This window comes from Oryx dammah, unplaced genomic scaffold (genome assembly GCF_014754425.2).
Source record: "Oryx dammah isolate SB20612 unplaced genomic scaffold, SCBI_Odam_1.1 HiC_scaffold_16, whole genome shotgun sequence".
NCBI classification, from domain to species: Eukaryota; Metazoa; Chordata; class Mammalia; order Artiodactyla; family Bovidae; genus Oryx; species Oryx dammah.
In genome coordinates this window covers 413,839-427,333 of record NW_024070200.1, presented here as the reverse complement: position 1 = coordinate 427,333, position 13,495 = coordinate 413,839, and the positions used below count along the sequence as shown (strand labels likewise).

The 13,495-nt window shown below is 59.4% G+C and overlaps 1 protein-coding gene across 3 annotated transcripts in view; it reads right to left on the bottom strand.

The window, feature by feature from the left end:
- BRF1 (BRF1 RNA polymerase III transcription initiation factor subunit) overlaps positions 1-13,495 on the bottom strand; it is a 63,136-nt gene that overhangs the window by 35,100 nt on the left and 14,541 nt on the right. Inside the window, exon 3 of one of the 3 annotated variants that reach the window (XM_040256795.1) lies at positions 8,154-8,327. The exons of the other annotated variants lie outside the window; for them this stretch is intronic. Coding sequence (XP_040112729.1) covers positions 8,154-8,327 — 174 coding nt within the window. The remainder of the gene's footprint in view (positions 1-8,153; positions 8,328-13,495) is intronic. 3 annotated transcript variants of the gene reach the window in all.

The following is a 13,495-nucleotide window of genomic DNA, read 5'->3' as shown; positions in this document are numbered from 1 at the left end:
GCGGGGTGCGTGTGCGGGGTGCGGGTGCGGGGCGCGTGGGGTGTGTGTGCGGGGTGTGTGTGCGGGGCGCGTGTGCAGGGCGCGTGCGCGGGGCGCGTGTGCGGGGTGTCTGTGCGGGGCGCGTGTGCAGGGCGCGTGTGAGGGGCGCATGTGAGGGGCGCGTGTGCGGGGCGCGTGTGAGGGGCGCGTGTGCGGAGTGCGTGTGCGGGGTATGTGTGCGGGGCGCGTGTGCGGGGCGCATATGAGGGGCACGTGTGAGGGGCGCGTGTGCGGGGCGCGTGTGCGGGGCGCGTGTGCGGGGCGCGTGTGTGGGGTGCGTGTGCGAGATGTGGTCAGGGCTTCCCTCTGTCTCATCAACCCTCTCAAATTTTCCCATGTGTTTGAGAGTTTTCATAATAAAATGATGGGGGGGCGGGATATGTGTATTTTAAAAAGGAAATTGGGATTCAACTTTTAACCAAGTTAAAATGAAACAGCATTTGTGGTCCTTGAGCAGCAGCGCCATCAAAGGATGACTGCCCGGCACCCACCCAGCCCCCAGGGCCCCGCCCCTGCCCCCGCGGGGGCCCCTGCTCAGTGAGCCCAACCCAGGCAGCTGGCGCCGGCGGGCAGTTACTCACGAGCCGGTGCTCAGCTCTGTCGAGCACACCAGCTCACAGCCACGCCCTGCCAAGGACAGAGGCCACCGGACACCACAGCCTGGCGTCCTGCCGCATCGGTTCTACCTGGCGGTGACGCCCGACTCTGCGGGAAGTCCAGAAGTCATTCGGGAGAGTGCAGCAAGGGCCAGCGGTGCCCAGACACCAGCTGGCAGTGGGGAGCGGGAAGCAGCAGCTGCTTTGGCAACTTCACTTCAGCCACAAGGAGATGGGAGAGCGGCCCTGCCGTGGGGAGCAGGCCTAGAAGCCGGATACAGCGACGCCGCTCTCGGAAAGCCCAGGGAAGCAGCCCGGAGCCGCACCCAAGGGCACCCGCCCAGGTATCTGGAGAGGCCGGGGCCTGCTGGCGGCTCCAGCTACAGCTCCGGCCGCCCCGAGGGCAGGAGGCCAAGGCCCAGGCTGCATCCCAGAGCTCACACAGTCTCACCAGGACTGCCAAGGCAGCCAGCCTTGAGGGGCCCAACTGTCAAGAAGTGGGCCCAGCTCCCCCAGCCGTGCCAGCTCCTGCTCCGCATGGGCCCGAGGGCGCACAGGCTCCATCCATGGCCAGCAGCAGTCAGCTCCCAGGGGCGAGAGCGGGCAGAGACCCCCGTGATGGCCCCAGCGGGCCCTGCCCGGGTCCTGCCCCAAGCACCCTGAGGCACACAGTGAGGCCCCGACGGGCGGTCCTGGCTCCCTGCCTGCCGGAGCGAACAGCAGCCCTTCTGGGCGAGAAACACTCGCAGCTGCCACCAGCTTTCAAACACTACATCCAGCAACTCTGTGAACACTTTCCCCTGGTGACTCAGACGGGGCAGACTCCACCTGCACTATCGGAGGGCTGCATGTGACCCCTGGGTTGGGAAGATCCTCAGGAGAAGGAATGGCTACACTCTCCAGTGTCCTTGCCTGGAGGATTCCATGGACAGAGGAGCCTGGTGGGCTACAGTCCACGGGGTCACAAAGAGGCAGGCCCGGCTCAGCAACTAACGCACACGTGAGTGTGATAACAGACAGAAGCAGGTCTCCAGAACTGAAAGAAAACTCAGACCACAACAGCAGACCCCTCAGTGATCCCACTGTCGGAGTTCCTATTAAAGACTCTCATATAACTCCAGAGATGGAAGATCTTACCAAAGAACTGGAATCTAGCAAGACAATCTAATGAAAAACAGTCACGGAAGTTAGGAAGTTAATAGACTGGTTTAACATCCAGTGACACACAGCAAAGAAAGGATGAAAGAGCTCAAGGTATGTCGTGGGACAATGTTCACGGAAAGGACAGGGAGAACATGGAAAACACAAAACACAAGCTGAGACGCGAGGAAAGGGTCTAGTGTGCGGGTAACCGGAGCCCTTGCTCCTTGGAAGAAAAGCTGCGACAAAACCTAGAGAGCAGATTAAAGAGCAGAGACATCAGTTTGCCAACAAGGTCTGCACAGTCAAAGCTACAGTTTTCTAGTGCTCACGTATGGATGTGAGAGTCGGGACTATAAAGAAAGCTGAGCCCCGAAGAATTGCTGCTTTCAACTTGTGGAGCTGGAGAAGACTCTTGAGAGTCTCTTGGACTGCAAAGAGATCAAACCAGTCAATCCTAGAGGAAATCAGTCCTGAATATTCATTGGAAGAACTGATACTGATATTGAAGCTCTAATACGTTTGCCACCTGATGTGAAGAGACCCTGATGCTGGGAAAGACTGAAGGCAGGAGGAGAAGGGGGCGACAGAGGATGAGATGGCTGGATGGCATCACCGACTCAATGGACGAGTTGGAGCAAACTCTGGGAGACAGGGACGGACAGGGAGGTCGGCCTGCCGTACTCCACGGGGTCACAAAGAATCAATCGGACATGACTGAGCGACTGAACAGCCACCGGAGCGCTGGAAAGGGAGCAGGGCCAGAAGGGGGGAGACTGCGCTTAGAAAGATGCCGCCCAAGACTCTCCCCAGACAGACAGAAGTCTCAACAGCCACCAGAGCCCTGGAAAGGGAGCAGGGCCAGAAGGGGGCAGACTGCGCTCAGAAAGACGCCGCCCAAGACTCTCCCCAAACAGGCAAAACTCAAATTACAGGAGCTAGACAAGTACCAAAGAAACCACATCTAAGTACATCCGAGTCAAACTCTGGAACAAAGGCAAAAGCGGCAGTAATGCGGGCCAATGCTCATCACCACCAACAGGGGGCCGCGAAGCCCGCCCACTGCCCTTCCTGCGCCACAGCCAGGGGCCGCGGGGGGCTTTACGGAGCACAGGCAAGGGGGCCTGAGTCCGCTTCAGGACAGACAGCCACATGCTGCTTGTGACCGACATGCCTCAGATGCAGCGAGGACTGAACGTTAAGACACGGGAAAAGACAGACTGTGCGCCCTCAGCACCGGGAAGCGGGTCTCGCTGCACCAACGCCCGACACAGGAGCGCCTAAGGGGAAACGTGGCGACAGAGACGGGCGCTTCACAACGGCCGGCGTCACTCCCACCGGGAAGATACAGCACCCCGAATCTGTACCCTCGAAACACAGCGTCAGAATACAATGCGGACCCAACGAGATAAAAGGAAAAGCATGTCAGTCCTACCTGCGGCAGGAGTTTCGAACTCTTCCTTTAGAACAAGGGGACAGAAAAACCAGCAAGGCTGATGTGAACGCGACTAGCCGCCTTGACCGGACGGACAGTTAGACCGCTCCGCCTGATGGGTGCAGGTACCCACTCCTTTGCAGCGCGTGGCACGGCCACCAGGACAGACGGCATGCTGAGCCGGAGTCAGGTCCCAGACCCGGGAAAGGGGAGGCGTCAGTGCCTGCCGCCTGGCCACACGGGAGCCCACGAGACAGCGACGGCACAGAGCGCAGCAGGAAACCCGCAGCGGGTTCCAGAGCAGGGGCGCACTCGCAGAGGTGGCTCGACGTCGGCTTAAAGAGGCGAAAATGGGGACCAGAAAACGCTGTGGACCGGTCACAGAACACGTCAAGACAGTGCGAAGCCACTCAACCTGCCCCGGGAGAGGGTCACAGCCTCCAATGCTGGCAGCAGGAAAGCAGAGAGCCGGAAATTAAGAACCCAGGAAGCTGGAAATCGGCAAACTAAACCCAAAGAAAGCAGAAGGAAAGAAATAACAAGCAGAAATCAAAGAAATAAAAACTAAGCACACACTACAGCTAAAGAAAGCCAGAGAGCGGCTCTTTGGAGAAGACTGAGAGCGCCTCGGCGAGGCTGCAGAGAAACCGGAGCCGCCCTGCACGGCTGGGGCGGACGCAACACGGTCCAGCGCCTGGAGACCAGGCCGGCAGCGCCTCTCAAGCTAAACACGGAGCTCCAGCGGTGGTGTGCGGGGAAAGGCGACGGGCAGACGGAGAGCAACAGGGAGCAGGCTGCTGCTTGCCGGGGCCCAGGTGCCTTCTGAGGCGCACCGGTGGTCTCCCACTGACTGTGGTGACGGCCCCATGCTGCGTGAGCGTAACCGAACGCCACTGACTTCCACAGCTCACCGCGTGGATTTCATCTCAACAAAGCCGTCACCAAGAAGACGACTAAGAAAGCTGGCAAGCCCCTAGCAACACAGATCAAAGAAGAAAAACGGCAAAATCACAAACGTAAGACGTGACAGAGGGCCGTCACTGCAAGCGCCGCAGACAGAGGGAACCGGGGCGTCAAGGGTGAGCCGGCTCCTGTGCTCTGGTCCCTGAAGTAACCGGACAAAGGCCTTGCAAAGCCCGACCAAGCAAAGCTGGAAGGGAGCGATCCTGAACGCCGCGAGGCACGGCTGAAAAATGAAAAGTCCGTGTGCTTCACCTCGGTGCAGATTAAGGGGAGAAACCACGGCACATGATCCGCACACCGATGAGTGCACAGCCGAGCCAGCACCCTCCCCAGCGAGAGCTCCCAGTGACCAGGAGAAAGGAGACGCCCCGCCTGGCACCCGAGACAGGCACAGAAAGGCCCGGACAGGAGGCCCAGAGCAGGCGTCTGCGGCAAAGCGCTGCACACGCCTCCAGAGGCGGGGATGCCCCTCACGCCTTACACCACGGGGCACCGAGGCGGGCCTCAGACGGCTGAGCGGCTGGCGGCGGCGGCAGACACAGCTGGGCACGCTCCCGAAGTTCAACGCCCAAGACTAGTCACTGAACTCTGCATTTTCAACATACCACTATACTTTTGTACACTGGGAGCAAAAGATACTGTTTACCTTAGCTCAACACACAAATACCGAGGAATAAATCTAACGAACAAAAGTGAAGACCTCCTCCTCAAGAATGACAGGAAGTGGAGAACAGCCACAGGAAATAAGGGACAGTCACTGCCTGCAAGAGGCGCTGCTGTCCGCGACCGTCAGCTTCACCCAAGGTGGTTCACAAACGCCAACTGGAATCCCAGGAGTTGTTTTCTTTTCTTTTCTCCCCACAGAAATGTACCATCTGATTCAAAACCGTGTACAGAGAAGCAGCACCGCACACGGCCAGACGCCTCCAAGGCAGAAGAGCGCTGGGTTTCAGGCTTTCACGCTGCAGGCTCTAAGATGGGTCACAAACCTGCCATGGAGAGTCGCCTGGTCTTGGCACCAACAGACCCACACGAGGGGTCCGCGATGGCAGGGACAGACCCCACATGAGCTGGAAGTGGAGCCAGCAGTGTGTGCGGGGAGGGCCGGCCTGCAGCAGACGGCACTCTGATTGGACGCCCAGGGGAAGCAGCAAACTCTGACCCTCTCCTCACAGCAGACACGGGACCAGAGGTCCTCAACTCCAGCGGGAAACACAAAACCAAGAGCTTCCAGAAGGGAGCACTTCCAGAACTGGGGCAACGCTCTCTTCAACGGAACACAAACCATTCATCGTTAAGGAGAGGATGGACAGATGGGACGTCATGGGAATCGAGAAGCCTGTTTACAAAAGATGAAGCCCGGGGAGCTCCCTGCGAGCTCAGCAGTCAGGACTCCACGCGTTCACTGCCACAGCCCAGGGTCAGTCCCTGCTCAGGGAACTGAAGACGACGCTGCCAGGAGGCAGAAAGCAGCAAGATGGGAGGCTCTTTTCCAGCCGGCACACAGCCCAGGGCGTGCCTACTGGACCCCAGGGAGCGGCCCCACTTGGCATCATCGGACGTGGGCAGGCAGGACACGCTGAGCGGCAGGTCTGAGTGCCAAGGCCCCCGGGCGACGAGCGCTGGACCGTGCGCTTCTCTCAGCTCAACCTGCAGCTCCGCATGCCGAGTGCCTCCTGACAAACGCTCACCAACCACTGCGGCCCTGTCTGGACCACCCTCTCTCTGTGCGTCTGCCGAATCCACAGGATGTGAGCCCCGGCAGAGACCACGCGGTCTGGGAGGCAGTGAGGTGTCATGATGGGCTCACCACTGGGGGCAAACGACTGCCTTGGTGGAGGCCGTCCACGCCGGGAAGGCTGTGCGCGGGTGTGGACGGGGGTTTCAAGTCTACACACCGTCCTCTCAGTTTTGCTGCTGCCCTAAAAATCAAGTTATTTAAGATCTTTTAAATTCTTTGGTTGCCCTTGGGGAGGCAAGTGGTTGAGGGGTGGGGGGCCGGCAGAGGGAAGCAGGCAGTGGTGGGCTGGGGAGAACTGGGTCTTCACGGGATTGTCCTCCGAGACAGAGGATCCCGGGGAGCCTGGGGAGGGGCAGAGGCTCAGTGTGGAAGGACCCCACCCCAGGTCTGCAGATCGGAAGCCCCCTGAGCAAGACCTGGGGTCGGAAGCCTGGGGGAGAAGGTCTGAAGGCCGAGCAGGGGGGACGGGGTCAGCAGCCTCGGGACTGAGCTCTCCTGCTCCCAGACAGGCCTGCTGGCCGGTCAGCTGGAGCCCAGTAAACACCAAGGACTGCACAACTCCCGTGGACGTGCGTCACAAAAGACGCGCTAGCGTCGGACACACAGCTGCGGGAGACGGTGGCCGGGTCACCCGGGTGGGGACGCGGCGTCCACTCACAGCCTGGACAGGAGAGTGAGTGAAAGCCGCCCAGTCACGTCTGACTGTGTGCGACCCCATGGACGATACCGTAATATGGCATTCTCCAGGCCGGACACTGGAGTGGGCAGCCTATCCCTTCTCCAGGGGATGGTCCTGACCCAGGAATCGAACTGGGGTCTCCTGCATTGCAGGCAGATTCTTTACCAGCTAAGCTACCAGGGAAGCCCCTAAGAGCCTGGAAGTTTCTGCCAAACACGCCCACCCAAGGACAGATGGTCTAAAAGGCGGGTCAGAGAGAGGGAGTCGGGGGAGCATGGAGGGCAGTCTGGGGCGAGGAGAGGATAGGGAAGTCTTCGAATACGCTCTAGGGGCTTGGAATTCGCCTGGAAAACAAGGCGGCTGTGCCAGGCAGGGCAGAGCGAGCCAGCGGCAGGGTGGGTGGGCCACAGGGGCAGGGAGCCGAGGCCTGTCCAGGGCACCAGGGCGCCAGGACACCGGCTGGACAGGGCCTGGAGTGCCAGCCACCAGGGAAGCTCAGGGGGCTGGCCACACCTGTGCCCTCTGGCCGCCCCCAAAACGGCCCTCCCGAGGGGACCTAGGGCAGGCAGACGGACTGAAGCGCTGTCCCCACACACTGCAGTCCACTGTGCTGAGGTTAACAGCTCTTCAAGGCCAAGGGTAGGGCCAAAAAGGCACATGCGCAAGGCTCTCAGCCCATTTACAGAGCTGCAGACCATCACCCCTCCCCAGCCTCGGTCAGCACCCCCGGCCCTGGCAGCCGAGCGCAGCTCTCAGCCTCTGGGTGGCCCGTCTGCACGGTTTGGGTTCAGGGCCCCCCCACGGCTGGGCTCTGGTGCAGCCCCTCCGCCGGGCAGCGCTCCCAGGTGCCCGGGCCTCTGGTCCATCCTCTGCGGGCCCGCCAGGCTCCGCTCCTGGGCCAGGGTGGTGGGCAGTGAGTGGTGGGCAGGAGGCGGGCGGCCGGGGCGCTCGCGCTCCCCCGCCCCCACGACCCCGGGGACCAGGATCGGCGCTCCTCCCGCAGCGGCGCCGGCTCCGCCCCCACCGGGGAGGCTGGTCGGGCGGCTGGGCCGCTGACCTGGGCCGGAGCTCCGCTGCGCCACCTCGTGGGCCTCTGGGCGCAGAGCTTCATCCTTTCAAGCAACAAGGGTCCTTTCATGCTGCAGTGATAACGCCCCAGGATTCAGACCCTTCACGGAGGCTCTGATACCGAGGGTCGCCCCCGTGCAGCCTCCAGGGCCCCTGGCGCATTCCCGGCTCAGGACCGGGCCGCAGCCGGGCCACCTACCCGCGGGGAAGGCTGCGGCGACCACACGGAGGGAAACGGCGTGTGAGGAGGGGCAGAGAGGCCACGGCGCCTGCACGCGACGCGCCCCAGAAGGGCCCGGGGACGCACCGCTGCCGCAGCTCCCACCGGGAGAGCAGAGGCGGAGGCCCCGCTGGGAGACAAACTCTCCCAGAGCAAAAGGGAAGTAAGTGGACAACGGGGAAGAAGAGACCAGAAAGAAGCCAGGTCAGCGGGGCAGCCCGCGAGCAGAGAGAGGCGCGGCAGGCGCCGGGAGGCCGCGCAGCGAAGGATACGCGGGGTGCCCTCCGTGCGGCACACCAGGTAGAGGCAGGCCGCCACCACGTGCGCCGTCCTCCGGCCCCGGGTCAGGTGCTTGCTCACGGCCATCTTGAAGAAGTTGAACGCGGTGTCCAGGCAGTGCTGGTTCAGCTGCAGCTGGTTCCCCAGGTGGTGGATCTGACGCCTCCCTAGGACACAACAGGACACGTTACCGCGGACCCCGACACTGTCGGCGTCACGTGACTGCCTCGGCAACTTAAGGCAGAGCGTCAAGGTTTACCCGTTTGCTTTCACGCTTTGCAAAACGTTCCGTTTTCACAGGGGTTCCAGTAAAATCATATGTGTGGACACGGGGAGCGAGTTCCCTCCAGGGTGGAGTGGGGCAGGTCAGCCCCGGGGCCCAGCCCTTCCCCAGGCCCCGCGCTCACTGAGTCTGGGAAGGGCTGCGGGTAAGCCGGCCGCCTGGCGCTGAACACTGACACGGCCCCGAGTCCACTCGCTCCACCGCAAAGGCCCCTCCCAAGCCTGAGCGCCCAGGCCCTGCCGCCCGCGCCCACCCAGCCTTCCCCACGGGCCCCATGCCAGCCTCCACGCAGGCTGGTGTGCCCAGGCCGGCCAGGCCCAAGTCTGAACGCACACCTCTGCCTGGAGCACAGCCCTCCTGGGAGCCACGGGGTGGGGGGAGGCAGACATGCCCGTGCAACCGGCGAGCCTCGCAGGAGCCAGGGGCCGGGGCGTGCGCAGCCCGCCCAGCGTCCTCCGGCCCCGGGCCCACTCTCCTCCGGCAAAGACCACTCTTACACTGGGCCAGCAGCCTGCGCTTCCCCCCCAGAGCTAGGAGCTGATTCCGCTGCCCCTGTGGCCAAGGGCTGTGGGCTCAGACTGACCCCTGGCCAAAGGGGGGTGCCCAGGGAGCTAGCGCCAGGGGAACAGGTGGGCAGGCTGGCACCTAGCTAGTCGGCATGTCCCGTGAGTACCCTGGCCCCTGTGGCCCTACCCCCGCGACCTCCAACAGAGCCTGCCCGGAGCCGTGCAGCTCGGAGGCCTCTGGTCAGGCTGAACCTCGCAGGATCACGGTCACGGTCCCAGAGCCGAGGCCAGGGCGCAGCCAACATCCTGACTATCTGCAGAGAGAGGAGGGCGGGTCGCTGCTCCCCATCACAGCGCGTGCGCCCAGGATGTCAGGTGGAGAAGCACGGCCTGCCCTGCAGCCCAGTGTGCACAGGGGCTCCGCTAACACAGGGAGAGGAAGGTCCTTTCCAGAGGGCGCTCACAGAGCACGGGACCCAGCTCAGCCCCACACCCCATGGGCCAGCGTCCCCCAGCAGTTGGGTGGGGGGCTTGAAATTATCGCAGCAAGTTATCTTATCACATCTTCATTGCTCTATAGTTCACATGCTGTAAAATTTACCCACTTAAGTCATCCCATGGAGTGGTTAGTATATTCACAAGAGTTGTTCGACCATTACCACTTTGGTACATTCCATCACCCAAAGAAGAAGCCCTGTAGCCATGAGAAGTTACTCTCAGCTCCCAGGTGAGTTCTTAATTCTCGCACATTGGGCAAGCACGATCGGCACCGCAAGGCACACGACGCAGCTGTGTGTGCAGTCTCTAGCAGCACAAAGGTATCAGGAAACGCAGGCTTATGCAAAACAGACTCCCAATTAACCAGCCACAGCTTACTCTCCTAAGGATAATGAATGAACGCAAAAAGTCAACTCACTAGCACACAGATGTCTTCAGACTTTTGACATTTTGTGAAACTAAGGCCTGCCTGTCCCTTCAAGATGGCGCCTGAACAGCTTCCTCCCAGAACAATGGAGACAGCAGAGAGCACAAAAGTGGACACAGCGCGAGGGCCGGCCAGAACCCTGGGGAGAGCCTGACCCAGCGGCTTAAGAATCGGAGCCATGACGCTACAGGGCTCGGCCCAGAAGCCTCCCCTGGCCCGGCACCCAATCAGGGTAAACAAGCATGTCACACCCGTCCCACGTGGCAACATGCGAGAAACCACGCCCGTGATCAGATCCAGGGGCACCAAGAAGCCAATGGGTGCCCTGGGGGGGCTACAGGTGTAAAAAAGCCAGCTTAAGACCCACATTCGTATAAACATGGACCAACAACTGAGAATCACCCAACCTGTGTAGAAAACGCCAATGTGGAGAGAGAGGAAGAAGCACCAGGCTCCACAGGCAGACTGCTAAGAGAGCGTCCCAAGCTCCATTATAATCTCAAAGTATTGGAAAGGCATCAACACATAGGAAAGTATGAACCGGCGGCAATCAAAAGACACAGCCCTTGAAAAATTAAAAATGTGATCACTGAACATTTTGTAAAAACTCAGAAATAACCAAACCACAGAGTGGGCACAGGTGAAGATTTAAAGAGAGCTAGGAGCAGGAGGAAGGGCCGCCCCCAGAGAAGGGCGGCTTCCGGGGGCAGGCCCCAGAGGGAGGCATGCAGCTGGCCAGACAGGCAGACATCCAGGCACGAAGGATCAGCCAGATGAAGAGGGCCTGTGATTAGGACAGACGACACCACGGAAAGAGCTAACAGTCCCACCAAGCGTGCAAATGAGCAGGGGAACTGCGGGGGGCGAGGCGGAGCCCCGTGGGGCGCTCTCCCGCACACACACGCCTCCCGCACACTTGCTGTACACCCGGGCAGGAAGCCACTGGCCCCGTGGCCCCGCGGCCCCGCGGCCCCGCGGCAAGGAAGGGAACCTGGCCAAGGGCAAGCAGCCGCCACACGACCCTCGCTGTCCTCACCGGACCCTCAGAGACCCCCACCTCCTCCTCCTGTCTGCCCGGTGAGGCTCCTCTCTGCTGCCTGCAGGACCCGCCTGCGGCCAGCCGCTGCGTGCGTGTTCTCTGCCACTCCCGAGCACACTTGCTTTGCTGATGAGAGAGCTGGCTGGTTTATTTGAAGATTGACAACAGTATGGACTTAATACCATAGATTCAGATCATACCAAATAAAACTTGACGGAACTGACGGAAAGGGACAATACTGCCTCATGGAATTCCAGAGACTAGAGTCATGCAGATACGCAAGTTGGGTTTAGAAAAGGCAGAGGAGCCAGAGATCAAACTGCAAACATCTGCTGGATCATAGAAAAGGCAAGGGAATTCCAGAAAAACATCTGCTCCTGCTTCACCGACTATGCTAAAGCCTTCGTGTGGACCACAACCCACTGTGGAAGATCCTTCACGAGACGGGAATACCAGCCCACCTGACCTGTATGCAAGTCGAGAAGGGACAGCCAGAGCCAGACGCTCGACAACGGGCTGGCTCAAAACTGAGAAAGGAGCGTGACAAGGCTGCATGTTGTCACCTGCTTATTTAGCTTCTACGCAGAGTGCATCATGGGAGATGCCAGGCTGGATGACTCGCAGACTGGAATCAAGATTGACGGGAGAAGTATTAACAACCTCAGATATGCAGAGGACACCACTCTAAGTGGCAAAAAGTGAAGCAGAACTAAAGAGCCTCTTCATGACAGTGAGGAAAGGAAGTGAAAAAGCTGGCTTAACCTCAGGATTCGGAAAACTAAGGTCCTGGCCTCCAGTCCCATCACTTCATGGCAAAGAGAAGGCGAAAAAGTGGAACAGCGACGGGCTTTACTTTCTTCGGCTCCAAGATCACTGTGGGCGGTGACTGTGCCCGTGGACTCACGACACCTGCTCCTTGGAAGGGAAGCTGTGGCAAACCTGGGCAACGCATTAAAAGGCAGAGACAAAAAAATAAATAAATAAATAAATAAAATAAAAGGCAGAGACATCACATCACTTTGCTGACAAAGATCTGTACAGTCGAAGCTGCGGTTCTCCAAGTGGTCATGTACAGAAACAAGAGCTGGACCATAAAGAAGACTAAGCAACAAAGAAGTGATGCTTTCAAACTGTGGTTCTTGAGAAGACTCTTGAGAGTCCCTTGGACTGCAAGGAGATCCAACCAGTCCATCCTAAAGGAATTCAGTCCTGAATACTCATTGGAAGGACTGATGCTGAAGCTTAAGCTCCAATACTGTGGCCACTTGATGCAAAGAGCAGATTCACTGGAAAAGACCCTGATGCTGGGAAAGGCTGAGGGCAGGAGGAGAAGAAGGCGGCAGAGGATAAGGTGGGACGGTTAGACAGAATCACCGACTCGATGGACATGAGTCTGAATAAACTCCCGGAGTTGGTGATGGACAGGGAGGCCTGGCGTGCTGCAGTCCATGGGGTTGCAAAGAGTCGGACGCGGCTGAGCGACTGAACTGAACAGACGTTAAGGGAGCAATTGACGGGAACGCAGCAGGAATAGAAGACTTTAACAGTCCCCTGACACCGACGGACGGCCCCCCCGAGATTCAGGAAGGCAACAGAGGCCCTGTGTGATACCGCAGAACAGTGAGACTCAACTGATATGTTCCCGACATTACGTCCAAAAAAAGCCGGAATACACATTCTTTTCAAGCACACAAGGAACATTCTCTCGGACTAACCACATACTGGGACACAAAACTAACCTCAACAAACCCAAGACACAGAGACCCTCTCAAGCATCTTCTCTGAGTGCAATGGCATGAAACTAGGAATCAATCATGAAAAAAGAAATGAGAAGACACCACGGCATGGCGGCTAGACAGCATGCTACAAGCGCCTTGAGGCGAGTGGCAGCTGTGAGGCACAAGCGGCCAGACCTGCCTGCTGTGTCGCCACCAAGCCACGCCTGCTTCCTTGTGGCTTCATGGCCAGCAGCCTGCCCAGCTCCTCTGCCCACGGGGTTTCCTGGGTAAGAACGCTGCAGTAGGTCACCGTTTTGTTCTCCAGGGGATATTCCTGACCCAGGGATCGGACACAAAGTCTACGGGAAGCACGAAAGCAACTCCAAGAGGCAAGTTCATCGGGACGGAGGCCTCCATGCAAAAGCAAGAGAGATCCCGAGTAAACAACCTAACTCACGACCTAAAACAGAAGAGGAACCAGTAAAACCTGAAGGAAGCAGAAAGGAAATAAATAAAATAGACATTTTTTGAAAATAGAAAAAAAAAATCAGTAAAAACCAGAGATGATTCTTGGTTTGAAAGAGTAAACAAAATTGGCAAACCGTTGGCTAGGCTCACCAAGAAGAAAAGAGAAGCTGAATAAGTGAAATAAGAGATGAAACAGGACTCCCACCTGATACTGCAGAAGCCCAGGACCGAGGAGGCGCCCAGGACCCAGGAGGCGCCCAGGACCCAGGAGGGCGCCCAGGACCCAGGAGGGCGCCCAGGACCGAGGAGGGCGCCCAGGACCGAGGAGGTGCCCAGGACCGAGAGGGCGCCCAGGACCGAGGAGGGCGCCCAGGACCCAGGAGGGCGCCCAGGACC